Raw genomic sequence first — 18,404 nt, forward strand, 5'->3', positions numbered from 1 at the left:
AAAGCAAGTTACTTATTTAAATTTTTTTTATGTATTTTAATATGCTGTAAATGTTTTATTTATTGCTATTTTTTTAATGTATATAGAAAATGTTAAGAGCTTAATATTAAAAAAAAATGTACTAATGTGGTTTTGATGCGTTATTACTTTTTAACAATATTTATTAGACAAACATATTGAGAAATCAAATACAATTAGTTTAAACAAAAAGTTATTAGATTTACAATTTCTAATAATAAAAAATAAATATAACAAAACTATATTGATATATTTATGAATTTTATGGGTAACAAATTAAAAATTATTTTATTTATATTTTTAACTTTTTTACAGTCTAGAATATTACTGATTATTAATTACCACCAAATATCATCTTAATTTTAAAATTGATTGCCAATAGTTTATTTAAATACTTATTTGTGAATATATTATATACTTACTATAGATAGTTAATGCAAATAAACGTATAAATTAATTATTATTTGAAATAATAATAATAAATAAAATATCTATCTATCTAGCTATTAAAAATGGTTACTCATTTAAATATTTAAAATAATGTTTTGTTTTTAAATCTGTGGTAATTGATTTGTTGATAATAAGATAATGTCTCCTATGTTATTTTTAATCTTTATTACTTGTGTGTATGTGTTAATACTTCATATTTAATATTTGATATATTAAATCAATTTTTAATGTATTACTAACTATTATTTACCAGTTACACAGACAGCATATTAAAATGTTGTTAATGTTTCTTTAGGTATCTATAAATAATATTTTTGAAAAATCAAATTAAGATTTTCAGTAAATATTGCTGTTTAGTGTTTACACAGCAATTTTCAAGCTTAAAATCTTTCTTTTTTTTTTTAAATTTTAGGTGTTATTTAATACTATTACAAATTTTATATTTTTTTATAAATAAGTAAAACAACACTTTATTTTATTTTGCTATTCTGTAACCACTGAACGATGTAACATCTATGTCTTGTTCGTGTCTAGCATTGAATTTTTTTGGATTCCCATCCAAATATACAGCTACCTGATCTCCACTTTCTACTTCCAAAAGTATTGTAGCTGATCCACCACCTGGTTTCGTCGCTATTATTGGTGACCACTGCTTACCGTTGTTTAATCTTTTCTTCAACACCATCCTATGTTATGATTTTATTAGAATGGTTGTCAAAAATCCTATTCCTTTTAACCAATGCATATTACCTTGTGTTTTCTTCAGTGGAACCAGAGAAAGAAAATTGATGGAGGCCAGAACAAGCGCACGTATATACACCAACCTCACGATCCCATGTAACAGCTAGGTTAACAATATTCTGTTTATATGCTACCAAACCTGTAGAATGGACTGATGTACTCCCAGTCGATGTAAATGCAATGGATCCTGTACAGTCAACATTATTATTTTTTTCTGGTGACCGCGATGGTATCGGTGTGACTGCTAGTCCAACTGACCACAGTAGAGTACACAACCATAACATACTTGTCCTATACATACTTTTAGTTCAAACTACAAAGAATAATAATTATAATAAGATTTTACTGTCTGCTGTGTTTTCAAACAAAAATAATTGTTACTAAATCTAGTCAAGGACGTTTAGTTTTGTTTGAGTATGGTTACTACTGATACACTGATATGTATATAGTACAACATATTAGTACCTATACAACTGCCTCTCATTATAATGTTAATATAATGAAATATGTTTATTATTTCGACCCGTGTATGAATATTTAACCCATAGTGATAAAAAAAAAGTATATGCATTTATCTAAAGCTTTTATTAGAATGGGTAAATAATTCTTAATTATAATCACTAATCACATACATTCAATTATCTACTCGTAGGTGTTATAAGATAAAATATATAAATAATGAAAATATTAAATATTTATTTTGGTTGGCTGGATTATTTTTTATTGTATTATCATTCAAGGGAAATAATAAATTGTCTGCTGACATTTGTCAGTTAATTTCAAGGGCAAATATTAAAAAAAAAGTTTATCATGAAATATAATTTTACATACCGCGATTCAATAGTTTTAGGTTAAAATATAAGACCTAGTTGATTTCTGTGTTATGCAATTGGTATCTTAACTAACACCCACTTAGGTTCATAAATAAATTTAAAATTCCCCGGGATCCGTGGCATACAGTTATTTTTGCCAAGACATACCAATTTTTATTCCATCATACTAATTGACTTAGTAACGCGATAATACTTTTTAAAAATGATTTGAATTCGTTATTAAGTCTACTTGAAATGAAAGAGATCGGTCAGTCCAATTTTCTCAATTTTACTCCCAACAACTATACATTTAGTTTGAATATTTTTTAATTTCGGAATTTTCAAACGTTGATTATTCAGAATTTAAATCAGAAATCTTAAAATGTGGACTGACTGATCTCAAGTAGACATAACGGATTTAGATCAGTTTTTTTGAAAAAAGGTCGCATTTTTAGATCGATTGGTAGGAACGTAGGATGGAACAAAATATATACAAATGAGCATAAATTGTTTACCATTAACGCGCACAACACCGAAGCAACGCCGAAGGTGACTAATTCGGTGACTTTGTTCGGCAATTGCTGCACACCTAGTTGCTTATCCGATGCGATATCGCCGTATTGGCACTATTTTCTGAACTCCACCCGTATTTTATATTTATATTTTTTTTCATTCAAACATTTTGATTTTGGAGTTAATTAATTAATTTTTTTTAAAAGAACTTTTGCAATATTTACTATCTACTTTAAACACCACGAGTCACCATTGTGTGCACCACCGAATATTTTACTCACGAGCCGCCACTGAGTATATAGTATTGGGCATTACTGTCCTTAAGAAAGTGGATTAATTCGCTATAGTTGTCTGGTTGTCTGTTTGGATTTTGAGATAGGACGAGGTGGATTTACATGAGCCTCTGTTTGGGCCGATGACATTTTTTAATTCTATTCGTAAGCCTATAATCTATATTATAGTCAAGAACTCCTTGAGTAGTTTTAACACGGAGACAGCGTAGTCTTTGGTGCATTGTTGGAGGTATGTGGTTGCCCCTAGCTATATAGAAGATTCTGGTGGGTTATGTCTTATGTTTATCAATGTTGCCATGATTAATTGGGTCTGGTTCATTCGAGACAAAGGTAGCGTAGTGGTATGGTGTTAAAAATAGTTTTGACTTCTTGGAAAATTGTATATTGTTGTGGATAGAAACAAAGATCATGGTTTATTTAGACCTTCATGAATTTGATTTTTTTTAACAATTTTATTTTTGAAAATTTTAATTGGGGAGTCAGTAGGTCAATTAGACGGCATTGCTATTTTCACTATTATTTTGGGAGTCCAAATGTCATAGAAAGTGATGACGCCTGAAGTATTATTATTATTATTGAATGGACTGCAGTTTAGGTACCCATTTAAAGTTCTACGTGCTTAATTGTACGATGTGTGTGTATGGTGGGAGGGGGGATTAGCCCCCTCAAAAAAAAAATAATAATGTAATTTATAATGGTGGTATAGTTATAAATAGGACAGAAGATGTTTCATTGCTTACCGCTTTTATATTGTCAATCACCTCAGTTTTTAAACTGTCTATTGTAGACTGTACATCACCTGTTTCTGGTTCTCATTCACTAAATGTGTGTGTTTCTAATGTCCTACAACATACTTTAAAATGTCCTACACGACTACACGCATTACACTCCTTACCATAAGCAGGTCAACTTCTAGGACCATGGATTGTTCCACACCTTTGACACTTATACTCTTTGTCACTTTGATCACTTTTTTGAATTTTACTCTCATTATACTTAATGTTTTTATTTTGTTTATTTTGTATTTCATCTAATGTTTTATTAATAATTGATGTCAATGGCATATGATCTGTATACACAGTCAGGGGCGTCATTTCAACTTTTTAGATTCTGAGTGGAGCGAGGAATGTATTGGTTTTACAAATTAATAGCTAGTAACTCCTTCTCTATTTGTGCATATTCTATTTCTGTTTTATTCAGTGATCTCGATGCGAAGTACACAGGCCTACCATTTTGCATCAAATAACTACCTAATGCACTCTTGGACGCATCACAATATATTTGTAGGTACAGGTAATCTTACATCAAATGGTACTAGTACTTTATTGTTTATGATAATATTTTAGATTCTGAGTGGAACGATGAATGTATTGATTTTACAATGATGTGTGTTTTTTTTTTGTTTTTTTTTTATTTTTGTGTCTGTCATCATCTTTTAGGACAGTAAGAGTGCTTGGATTTTCTTCAACAGTAACTTTTTCTGATAGGAAAGTGAATCTAGTTGTTACTTTGGGGGGTAAAAAGTAACATTTTTCAAATAGTTTTCAAAAGCGCCGTGAAAAACAAAAGAAAAATTAAGGAAAAACGAGAATTTTTACGCAAAATCTGTTTCGAGAAAATTGATTTTGGTTTTTGGTGTAACTTTAAAACGAATGACTATAGATACATGAAATTTTCACTGGTGGTTTATATTTCCATTTTCTATACATGATACAATTTTCAAAATATTTTGATTTGTTTTGAGCTGTTTACGGACAATTTCAGTTTCCAATTTAATTAGTTTTTTTTCTATGAATGTCAATAAAACCTTATTTGTTGAGTAAATATACTTGAAAATTTAATACAAGGCTCCTACTATATTATTACAATGACATTTGAAAAATAATAAATATCCTTAGTCACAGTTTTTTTTTATTAGCATTTAAAGTTTAAAAATTGACAAAATATGGAAAAATCACGAAAATTACCTAATTATTTTGAGTTTATAATTCGTAAAAATTTTTCTTTTTAGAACTAAGATTTTAAAATGTAATACAAGATTCCTTATAGGATAATCTACCTTTATCAAAATAAAAATGTCTATAAGAAACTCAAATTAAATTTTTATGAGCGTTTGAAATTCATATTTGAACAACATTTGGTATTTACTCGATTTCTTACGTAACGATTTTCTTATTTTGTTGTAATTAAAAAACGAATGACTGTAGAAACTTGAAAATTTCACTGAATGTTTATATTAGCATTTTCTATATACGATAAAATTTTGAAACTAATTTGACTCTTTTTGAGCTGTTTACGGACATTGTAAGTTTTCAATTTTTTTCTATAAATATCAATAAAGTTTTATCTATTGGGCCAAAAAGTGTAAAAAATTAATACAGGGCTTCTGATACATTGTTACAATAGCAGTTGAAAAATATTACAAAAACATACGCACAATTTTTTTTTATAAGCATTTGAGTTAAAATCTTGACAAAATTTATCAAATTTAAAATTGAATAATTATTTTGTAGTTAAAAATTTATAAAATGTTCAACTTTTATATCTAAGTATTGAAAATTTAAAACAAGATTCCACGTAAATATTTAATTCTGTTACCAAAAATTCTAAGAAATACATAAGCACAGTTTATTTTTATAGTAATTTTAAGTTCAAATTTGGACGAAATTACATATTAAAAAACCTGGAATAACTATTTTAGTTATTTTGTTGTGATTGTATAATATTATTTGTGAGTACTTTAAACTTCTAAAGTATACTATTATACATCTATGATAGTACCACGGTTTGTTGTTGATATATAACGCGTTACCTAATGGATATTGTGATATGATTAATTTGAAAATTATTAATAATACTATAGATAAGTATACCTATAATATGTATGTCTAATATCTAGACTGACAAACCGTCTCCGTTCAGAATCGTTTTTCTTATACAGTGATATTATATCATTGAATTAAAATTTAATACTATCCATTATACAGTGACCCACTTGTAACCTACTGTACAGCAGAGCGACATCCACTTACCCACCTTTTTTTTTAAGTTGTCTATTGATTTAGAACATTCCTTAGATCATACCCAAGAAGAAGACTTATAGCATTTGCACATTTGTTTTACACAATCGCAAAAATATCTGAGTAAGAAACAAATAGGTACGTTTTATGCTAAGACAAAGCTAGTTTTGTAATTTTATTCTGCATATAAATGCATATTTTGAGTTTTTTTTGGTCGAGGGTATACTTTTATTATTTTATATTTTTTGATACACATTTTAATTAATTAGGTAATAATAGTCATCACTCATCCCAGTTCACCAACACCAGATTTTCTGACCCAAAATTAAGGTTTCTTTGCTAATTGTTGAGTCTTGTAAATCATTAGGTAATGCGAGTTAAATTATATTTTGATTTGAGATAAGGAGCACTTAGTCTTTTTCAATTGTAAATCTATATCTTTTCCCATCGCTCCCCCCATAAAACTACGACAGTTGTTGTATATCGATGATCGAATAATTTTTGGTCGAATCTAAAATTACATAGGTATGTATATTATATTATATAGGGTGTATAATAATAATTATTGTAACATTGACATTGGCATTATACCTACGCATCACTACCCATGAGCCATGTGTGTAAAAATACAGTATATATAGTACCTAGTAGAATGGTATTATTTTGCATGTGATTGTACAGTAGGTATATAGACATATAGATGTATTAAAGTATTAAACTATAAAGTGGGCATACCTACAACTAACAATAGGTCGTGTGAAAATTTCTGACAAAATATTTCACAACACTACGCGGTGTAACCAACTCGTCCAAGTACATACGTGCGTGATACATCATGAGCACAATTCTGTATTTCTGTCTCCTGTATTTTTTTTTATACATACAGGCGTTGAGCATGCTTGGCGAATCACTCTGTACATATTAGGTGACTACCTATGTGGTTAATTAATATCGAATACTATAAACTGTACATTTTCCAGTCATTTAGCAGTGGCAGACCAAATAGCGAACATCAATAAAGAGAGCCTTTAGACTGAGAGCTCTCCCATCTTATGTGATCATTATTGTGATGGTGTATTTGGTTGTGCTGGTCAGGACCCTATTCAGGAATAATAATAATAATAATAAGAAATAAATCTAAGCAGATGCGATACTTACGTGGTGGTTCGCCAAAAATATAATAATATGCATGTGAAGCGCATCGACCAAGTTCTAACCAATAGGTAACCATTGTCTATCACGCGACGATAACACGCGCACATATCCTTACGTATATAATATGTTATATAGGCAACTTACAGGTATGTATATAATATATAATATCGTATATTCATAGGTAATGTAAAAAAAAAAGTTTCAAAACAATAAAAAAAATGTATATACTGCACGTCCGTCATCTGCGGCCATGTGTTGACCTTCCCACAAGTCCCTATCGTTGTGATCGTATACCTGTGTGTGTGTGCTTATATTACTGCAGGCTTATACTATTTATAAAACAGCGGAGTTGCTCAACGATGACTTCTTGTTGAAAAAACAACTACACTATGCGATCAGAGGTCGAACGCGACAATAACGCAAATATTGGATAAATATATATGGGTCATCATTGCACCCAGTCCTCTGAATCAGCCATTGGTGCAGAATCGTGGTGAATTTATCACTAGGAAGATGACGAATCTTATAATATAATCAATACATAAATAATGTTTAAACTTTAAAGTCTAATTATTGATTAAAATATTAAAATAGGTCATAATCAATTTAAACCATTAGTTTGATTTTTAAATTATAGGTGTTTAATAAGGGAGTATATTTGAGTATATAATATACCAGTCTTGTTAAGGGATATGAAAAGTATTGAAAAATTCTATAAAAATGTACTTTTATATTTCCAATAATATGATTTATTGAGCGGTTTGATACACCTATAAATAAACCTATTATCAATATTGTAGAAGAGAAGTTAATCTATGTCTGTGTAAAAGTTAATTTTCAATATTTTAATTACTAAACTCAATAATTCAAATTGAAAAAGTGAAATCATTGAAATCTATGTAAAAGACTTGTAAAAGTATTCAAATACAGATAGGTACAGACCATGGGCGCAAATTGACTAAATTTTTTGGGGGGGACTCAAGCCTCCCTCCCCATAGTCCATATTGCTTAGTACCACAGAATATAAAAATTAGTACTAATTACTAGATTTTGAACTGGGGGGACTTGACCGACATTTGGGGGGACTAAGTCCCTTCAAGCCCCCCCCTATTTGCGCCAATGGGCTACAGACACTAAATGCTTATTTTGAAAACCATTTAAAATACGTATCTGAATAAAAAAAAGTATTTGAGTATACAAAATACAAACACTTTAAAAAAGTATTTATAGATACTTTAAAATTTTTATAAAATATGCTTTTTACTTTATAAATCAACAGAACTGATTTTCACGTTTTGCGATAATCTTATATAATATACCTAGCGTATATTTTACACCTCGTTATTTGTTGATTGTGTTAATTCAAATTACCATAATATTTTAAAATAATAGACCTGATATAGTGTGCGTATGAATTAAAAGTACTGCACACTTTTTAATTTGCTACTGAATGTTTCATATTTTTTACTGCACAGTGCACATAGTGTATGCACACAATTATCATAGGCCCTGCAGGCGTGTAAACTTCCAACCACTAGTAGCCAGAAAGATAATCATTGCTCGGTGAACTGCTAATTTTATTACGCAAGACTGTATATTTGTAGAAACCATGTTTGTAATATCTAAATAATTTTATAACTGGTACGATGACTATACTCTATATAATATGCTAAAAGCATTCGTGTTATTAAAATAAAACAAATAAAAATTTTTGTTAACATTAAAATATATTGGCGTTGTCCAACTAACTGTCCACACAATAGCTCTACAGTTTATATTATAATCGCTTATTATGTGTCAACACATCTGTGCAAAAATTTAAAATACACTTTCTCACTTATTATATTATACTATGCAAAAAAAAAATAATATAATAATCTAATAATAATTTGATTGTATAAACGATTTAAGACATAAAGTCACCTCAACATAGAGCCCGACATTGGCGTCCTTGTTCGTTCATAACGACTGCACCAATCGTCTCGTTAAAGTATTTAATCCATAATCATTATAATAACAATAATAATAATAATAATTGAACCCTTTTATTTTACTTTTGTGCACAAAATGCTTACATTTCAATATTTCATAACTATGCAGTTTACGTAAATTCTTAATATAAGGATCCATACATATGAAATAACGTATAGCCGTATAGGTAAACATTTATTGGTAAGCAAAAAAAAAAAAGAACAGTTTTTAGATCAAGTGGTACGTGGGAATTTTCAAAATGTTTACCTATAGAAGGTATTAGGATAATACCTATATAAAAGGGTTGAGAATCGCTGCTTTAGAATGTTTCCATATTTACTAGTTACCCACTATGTATATTAGTAAAATATGTTAAAATATATCTACCTCACGCAATATTGTGTTTCTCAATAATACATCCTTCTTAATTCATATGCACATTTGTGGTTTGTATACATACTACTATTATATCAAGTATATAATGATTTAATGTACCAAATTAAATACAATATTTTACGGCGCGGGTGCTGGGTTTAAGATATATACGATGTACAATGTACATATAAGACATAGGTATATGGTATAATAATCATGAAAATTACCGTAGTAAAAATACGTCGTCGAATCTCAGCCAAGGTCTGAGCAGAACGCAGACAATTAATCCGTTATTATTATGACTTATTATGTATAAAATGTAATATGTATAATTTGTATAAATTTGCTGCAATAATAGTCATATACGAACATATTATAATGCGTGGGTAATGTATTACATATTAAAGCTCAATCACGATATAATAATACGTACATTTACAGCGTGTAACGGGAAGAGCTGACACATTAAATAACTTTTGTTCTAACCAATACTTTTTAATTTCATATAATTTACAGACGCTTTCGTTACACGTATAGTATAATATTTTTATTTTTTAATACAGGAAATATTTTAAATCTGATATGAATATTTTTTGAAAATTTGAAAATAGCCTTTTTATAAATCTGGGTTTAAGAAAAATTTTGATTGTAAAAACAATTGTCAAAGTCAAGTGGTTTATATTTTATGATTTTTTTTAAATGTGTATTTTTTTAAATTAAGCCTCGTTAATTTATATTTAGATATTTAGATTTTAATAAGTCTTTTTAATTTAAATAGTTTTTTACGATTGGATCAACTTTAGGTACTTAAAAAACATACGATTTCAGAAAAAAATCGTAAAAAAAAAATTACATGACTTAAATACATATTTTTACAATCAACGTCTTTTTAAAAACCATAATAACATTTTGCTATTTTGATAAACGTTCATATCAGATTTAAAATTTATTATTTTCTTTAAAAAGAAAAAAAAGATATATACCATACGTGTAGGCGTGTAGGGCACGAGTACGCTAACTGTATATATATATACAGTAAAACTCCGATTATCCGGACTAATTAATGTCAAGGGTGGTCCGGATAAGCAAATATCCGGATGATTGACATATGACATTTTAAAAGATATAAAGTGACATTGTAACACGACAATTCACTCGTTATAACAATTGAAAGACTAAACTGTGCGACGATTAGACAACAACTGACCATTGGCGCAATTGTCTGTGTTTTGTTGGAAGTTTTTTTACGATAATTCCAACAAAACACAGATAATGTTCTTAGCGTCAAATTTCATAATAGGTCGATTTGCTTTAATTTTTAAGCTAACGGCATAAAACTTGAATTTCTGAGCGTAAATTTGGTATGTTACGCTTTTGTCAGACGGAGAAAACACATGCGGGTGTGGCGTCCTCTTAAAAGACGACCTTTTTTTTCGTCCGGTTAATTGGACGTCCGTTTGATTGGCGTTCGGATAATCGGAGTTCTACTGTATATATATATAAAAAAATATTAATAAAAATATTTTTTAGAACAAAAGTTATTTCTTTTATCAGGTCTTTCTGTACACCATGTATATATTTATATACAAAATTCGTGAATCAATAATAATCTGTAGGACAATAGCGCAGGTACTGACACTATTCTATAATATTTAATATGTCTATATAGACGTGTGTAATGAACTCTGCGCGTATATTATTATGAATATATTTTAGACATTTTGTCCGTGGAGAAGTCGGTACCTAGGTATAGGTATTTGGTAATCCTTTTATGGCGCACGAACCGCGTTGAATTACGCACCTATGACCCCCGACCAGTGACAGCGGCCAGTAGATGTTTCATGGTTACACTTATGTACTAATGTACTATATTATTATGTATTATTGTAATCACTAATCAGTACAGTGTAGCCGAAGTTGTTCTGCTGCAGGTCGAGTTTGAGGACGGACACTCGATAAATATCCACCAGTTACGATATTTTACAACAATAATAATGTTCTATGTTAATTTTATTATTATCTAAAAATCACCGCGATGTTAATTATGCCATATTATTTTGCACAGTTAGTTTTTTCTAATTCAATTAAATCAAATAATTTAATATCAATATATTATACGTATCGTACAATAACTAGCTTCTACGTTATAACTGTATAGTGCCGGATTTAAATGCCCTAAAAACCAAACTTAGACACACACAACAAATAAACAGTAGATACCTATACTGGAAATAAATGCGATCGCGATGTACGAGTATCTCCAACTGACCAATTTGTTGTTATTTTTTTGAGTCTGCATCAAAGGAAGACACAACATCCGATAATCGATGGACATATAGTCACATAGATAATTACGTTATCACTTTGAAGCTTTCATATATTATAGAGGATGATCTATTTAAGTGTCTGGCACTCATTATTTCGAAAAGTTTTTAACTTTTTTGAAAATATTTTTTTTACATATTCATGTCATTAAGGTAATTTCAAAGCAACATATTTTCTGAAAAAAGTTATATTGCTTACTATTTTTTATTGTAATAATTTTATTGTTTTAAATTTTTTTTACTTTTTTGAATGACAACATACTTTTTTATTTCATAGCATAATATTATCCGGAATATTTCAATCTACAAAGATCAAATTTCGGACAAATAGTTCTTTATAGTCATAAGCATTTAAAGTTTAGATGAGCTTCGGAGTAGTGGACAATGTTTTACAGGGTACCGGCTCTGTACCGCACTACTTAGAAAATCGAACATTGAAATATTGAAAAGCCATATTTTGGGGCAGTAAAAATTCTTCGATTTTTCACATAAATATCTTTTTTGGTGGGTAGGAACTTGTTGGTACATTGGTGGTTCAAGAGTAAAAAATTATTAATATTTTAAATGTTGATAAAGGCATTGCGTTTGGTAAGATGGTTTCGCGAGCACGTGTGAGCAATCAAGATCCCGCGGACTGCAGGAGAACGTACTAGGGTGACTTATCACCGGACACCGTAAAGTGCTCTTTCACGTATAACAATCCCCTATATCACCGCCGTCTTGTGTGATGTCCCTCAGCTGAGGAGGAGGGGTTAAATGGCGGACTTCATTCCCCTCGGAAGCAACTATACATAGTATAGTATAAACCGCGGGTGGACGCTTTACGCCCTTCCACACTTGGCGGCGATGATTTACCTCGGTCGTCCACGTGGAGCTTTGTAAATATTACTAGTGGTGCTTCCAGATCATTCAACCGGCCCGGTTCACCGTCATCCCTCTCTTTTGTTTGGCCCTCGGCTGGCCTTTTTCTCTACCACTGCAGTCGCCACGCGGTAACCGGTTAGCCCAGCTGCCCAGGTATCCCAGTCGTATACTGAATAATGCTGGCCATTTCAGATGTTAATCACTGTATGCGTAGAATGGGGAAATATATCCCATCAGGAAGTTTGTTTAGCCCCCCCCCCCCACCCCAAATCACGTCATATTTTTACCTACCTAATATGTTGTGTACCAGAAACATAAGGTACAGGGGCGGCTCCAGAGCCTTGGTTAGGGGGGGGGGGGGTCAACTTATAATTTCACAAAATCCTATAACAAAAAGAAAACAACAATTTTTACAACACAAATTCAAGTCGTCTATTTTTAGTCCCCAGTACCCAGCAGTACCCAGCAGGTACATCGTATACACCGTCATACCTCTATGGCCCATATAGTTCATATATGACAATATTATAATAATTTAATATGCATTTTTTGTTAACAATATACATTTTTTATAAATACGGGCTTGGGCCCCCCCCCTGGAGCCGCCCCTGATAAGGTATAGCCCCACTTAATAAATTCATCACGCTACGCCTCTGTATGTACACGTCAACGATTTCAACCAAAAGGGTGGATACCACGAGTGGTAAATGGACAATTCTTCTTCGTTTTCCATCATCTCTCCATCTGTGTCATATCTTCTTCGTACATAAACACTCAATAAGTAATTAATTCATCAATGAGTTCCTTAATATTCAAAACTATATAATATATTTTTATGACCGACCTATGGGTGACCATGATTTTTCTCGAAATAGCAGGTTAGGTAGTAAGTAGTAGTAGGTAAGCGTCGCGGTGACTAACAATTTAATTAGTCGTTAAATGATTGTTACGAACACCCAAAGCAATATACCAATTACAGACAATATTAATTATGCTTATAGTAATAATAATAATGTATAATTTATTGAGCAAAACAAATAATTACACATAATAATAATAGTAATAACATGTTTGCAACTGCCTTAAGCATAATGTGCTTCTGTTGCGGCAATTACAAGTATAGCGTATATTATAAGTTTGAGTTAAGTACGATATGGAGCATAATACTAAAGTTTTATACGAAGTGATGATTACAAAAACAAATAAAAATGTTATCAAACAAAAATGTCATTAAAATTAAAAAGATTTAATGGTTTACATATTATTGTCTCTTTCTATCATAATTTGATTTTTCTATCGAGTATTTTTTTTAGAAATGGCAATTTTTTTTTTTTTTTAAATTCCCTGGGGCTTTATATTATTTAAACGACCCAAAGGTCTTTATAAATATGTTTGACAATCATACATATTTTACATACTAGATATCAATTATATATATATTACACGTTGATGGAGTCACTTTCAATGAAGTGCCTCCTGGCTTAATCTAAAATCTTAAACTAAGACGTATGGTTTCAGATATCCTTGGAGTTATCTAATAGTTGGATGGCCAATGGATTGACATGGTGATCTAGCCTCGTCTCGTGTTTGCGAGCAAACCTTTGGATTTCGTCTGCTATTGTAGGCCATCATATCACGATGAATCGCGTTGTTTCTTTCGAACCAATAGGCTAAAAATGGCAAATAAATAAATATTTTTAAAATTATAAATGTTGATATTAAGTAGCTTACATATTTGGGTAGCAGTAGATATGGTGTTATTAAGTGGTTTATTAAATGTTGGTACATAAAAATTGATATTTTCTTTATAACCACGGGTATCTATTACATAGGTCTATATAGGAGTATTTTCATCTTGGCTACATTCAATTTAATAGAATATTTTAAAAATATAATTTATGGATGCATGCGATACATTACACAAGTTGTAAATATACAGAATTTTTGTTATAATACATGGACTTCAACAACACAAATTTGATATTAGTCTATTTTTTTTTAATTAAAAATTTTTTTAAAATTTAGAAATGATACGCAATCTATACATGAAAAAAATTAGTATAATAAGCATAATGGATGTTTTATTTAAAATTATAATGTGGCAGCTTGAGTGACTCGAGGGGAGAACCAACCAGCGATGACACTTTGGCGTGAATTAAATTAGCCTATTTAGATTATTCTTTGGTCTATAATTATTATGTGAATCAAATTCCTGACCACGAATACTTATGCTCTAACTAAAAATCGATCGTACCAATAATAAATACCGTAATCTCACGACATAACGACTGAAATGTCGATGCCCTGAAAATCTATTCTGTGGTAGATATATGAGAGAAGAAAATATTTCTTTTAAACGATTATTATAATACACGATAATTGACAATTTTATTTTTATCGCTGTATTGCAGTAATCAAGAACTCTTTTGAATCTGAAATAATGTTCAGCTTGTTTACATAGGTACATAATACTTAAATACTTAATCACTTGGTCTTGCGACTTATAGTATAATAGTATATGATTAATATTTATAAATTTAGTCGTTAAGGTGCATAAATAATAATATATTAATATTATCATTGTAAATTGTAATGTTTTCCATCTGTTGTGTGTTCAGGTATATATAGACAAGTGAATAGGTCATAGGTACGTTGGATTAGTCATATTATCGTACTCAACGTCATCAGTCAAGAGTCAATAACTCACAACGAGAAATATTTTGTGTCTTGTTGTCTTATGGTTATCGTTCTATTGTACTATGTAGTAGGGACACTATTGAAATCTAACTATTATATACGGATTACGGATACATCATACACCATACATCGCAGTCAGTTTTTTGTTATTACACTCCGGGGTGCAAATATAAAAAAGGTAAAAATTACTAAATGTTTAAAATACATAATAATATAATATAATATGGTACTTATTATGATATTACGATCTGACGATTGTCATTTGTATGATACCACAAGAATTAGCATTAACAATAAAATCAGTAGAACAAACAACATTGGCGCAACTAGACATTTGAACTAAGGGGTGCTTAAGCTCCAGGTTTATTTGTGACTCAATAGGACCTAGCACATAAAGATTTTTTAGGGGGTGCTAATTTTGACTTAGGGGGTTCTAAGGACCCAAAGCACCTCCCCCCCCTAGTTGCGTCAATGACAAATAATAAAAAAAATATAGCTTTCCTATGGGAACAAAAGAATTAGAACTAAATGAATTTCAAAAAATTACCAAAATGAGTATCTACTACGAAAACGAAAAATTAGTATTTATTACAAAAATACCATTAATTATTGACATTGAACTCATACTATATAGTTTAACACCTATACCAATGCGGTATAATCGAGATAATACTGGTGGATGGTATTTTCCGGCAATCACTTATACCAATATTGCAATAACCAAAGATAGAAAGAGATTTACTACACACACAGATAAACAATTAAACGACTGTAAAGAAACTACAATATATAAAATATGTAGGACACAACAACCAATACAAGAAAATAGTGAACGCCAACCATGCAAAGTACAATACTTCATAGGAACTGAGATTCTTTCTTATCTTAAGATATGTATGATTAAAAAATTTAATTTACAAAGAAATATATACCATAAATTACGAAAAAGAAACACATGAATTCATGCAGGAAGTGAAACACTGACAATAAGTTGCACAGATTTAGCAGAGCCGTTTACAACGGAACAAACGAAGCAGGGGAAATAACTATAGTAAACACAAATTGTTAAGTATTTGCACGAGATGCAGAACTAACCGCAACAGAAGAAATTAGAAATATAATTTATAAAGATTTCATACCTACAACTGACATGAAAAACATTTTGGAAAAGTACCTGAACAATGATGAATGTGCAGTGAACATATACACAGATTTGAGATAAATGAAGAATGGAAAAACAATCCAAGTATGCAGTTAACAGACCTACGCAGCGTATACAAGTATTTAGATGAGGTACAACAAATGACCGACCAAGGAGTTTTAAGAGAACAAAACCAAAAACACCAGTTTATACACAGTAACTTATTATATGCAACAATAATACTAGCAGCACTATCTCTCATACTCATAATAGCAATGTATACATACATCTATATTATATATATATAATAATTAAATGCAAATATATTAGTGACGAACAGATGATAGATATGCCCAGAAGGATAGTTAGGTATAGAACGCCAAACAGAATAGTGACTACATAAGAGGATTTGAAGAGACACCATTCACCACACCACCTTTCACCAAGATAAATAGAAAAAAAATAATAAAAAATAAAACAAAATAAATAAAGAGCAGTCACTACTCACTAGTCACAATAAATTATTAGTTAAATTAGAATAAAATAAACAAATAAACAGTAACTAGATAATTAATATAATATATAGGTAATATATAATAGTAAGTAAACAGATAAGAATAATAATGAAAAATTAAAACAATTTAGATAAGGAGATATAATATTATATAAATACGTTATAGATATATCATAATAATGATTATGTTTCAGAAAATAAACAAGTGGAAAACGTCAAAATAAAAAAATAATCAATAATTCAAAAATAAATATGGGCGAAAACACACCAGTATCTTTAGAATATTCAATAACTTTACATGCGATCGATTTTATTAAAGAATTAAAAGAGGTGTTATTAACTAGCGTACAATTAGTACGAAGAGATATGGTATACGTGAGTTGATTTAGACAACATGTACTAGAAGCAAACAATAGAATGCCTATACCACTATCAGAAAAAACACTAGACCTAGACACCTAGTGATGACTCCTTTGACTATATATCTCCAACCGATTTGTAATAATTCAAGACCAAATAGATCAGTTTGTATACAGGCGCGAAATTAGATCAATTAATTACTAGGCGTGGTTTTTGTACTGATGATCTTTTTGAATAAATAGATTCTAATTGTCTATGAAGTTAAGAATGCAAAAATATAATAAATAAATAAAACATAATATAAAACGTACAAAACAAAATAAATACGTAGGGTAGAGTGTTGTACCTTGGGACCATTTTTATTAAATGTCCCCTAACAGCTCTAATTGTTAATATTTCACGTTAATGCAAATGACAAATATTGTAGATATAATAAATCTATACATGAATATTTTTTTCCAAATCCTAAATCAACTGCCTTCTGAGAAAATTTTATATTTAAAAAAATAAAAAAAATGGTCCAAGGTACAACGTGCAATGTACCTTGGAATTTACATTGAAATATACATAGAAATATAGAAAAAACAATTTTAATATATTACTTAAAAAATTATAAATTACCTAACTTATTCAGTACATAGAATTTAGATTAAATATAACCACTTAATCTTAGGTAGATGATAAAAAATATTGTTCAATTTAATTAGTATACAATTTTTTTTTTTATTAGAAACTTAGTCTCGGCAGTGGTGGCCATTGGCTGACATTGACTGACATTGATTACATTTTTTTTTTACATGGTATTATTTATACAATTTTTTTTTCACTATTTTATCTTTACATAATATAATATGTTACTTTTACAATAAATTTTCAATTAAAATTTTTTTAAAGAAATTTAGTGTACGGCCGTAACATGATGGTTGATATGTTTGGGGCTAGTGATTGATATAGAAATTCTGTTATGTTGTATTTGGTTCTAGCAGCTTCTGTTTGTTTGCATTCGATGAGGATTGAATAAGATTTATCTACAAATATTGTAGATCCTCCGCTGGCTCTTTCTCTCCAAATTCTGTTTTTTGTATGTCCTGTATAGTTTTTTAGATTTGCTATGTGATTGATGTCGACATTTGTTTCTTGTAAACATAATATAGCA

General features: G+C 29.8%; 1 protein-coding gene across 1 annotated transcript; it reads right to left on the bottom strand.

The window, feature by feature from the left end:
• Positions 1–136: 136 nt before the first annotated feature.
• sC1q-VP (C1q-like venom protein homolog) lies at positions 137–1,536 on the bottom strand. The gene is given in 2 exon segments (NM_001170865.1): positions 137–1,154; positions 1,219–1,536. Coding segments are annotated over 2 exon segments (501 nt in total). The 5' UTR covers positions 1,509–1,536; the 3' UTR covers positions 137–943.
• Between the last annotated feature and the right edge of the window lie 16,868 nt (positions 1,537–18,404).

This window comes from Acyrthosiphon pisum, chromosome A1 (assembly GCF_005508785.2).
Source record: "Acyrthosiphon pisum isolate AL4f chromosome A1, pea_aphid_22Mar2018_4r6ur, whole genome shotgun sequence".
NCBI classification, from domain to species: domain Eukaryota; kingdom Metazoa; phylum Arthropoda; class Insecta; order Hemiptera; family Aphididae; genus Acyrthosiphon; species Acyrthosiphon pisum.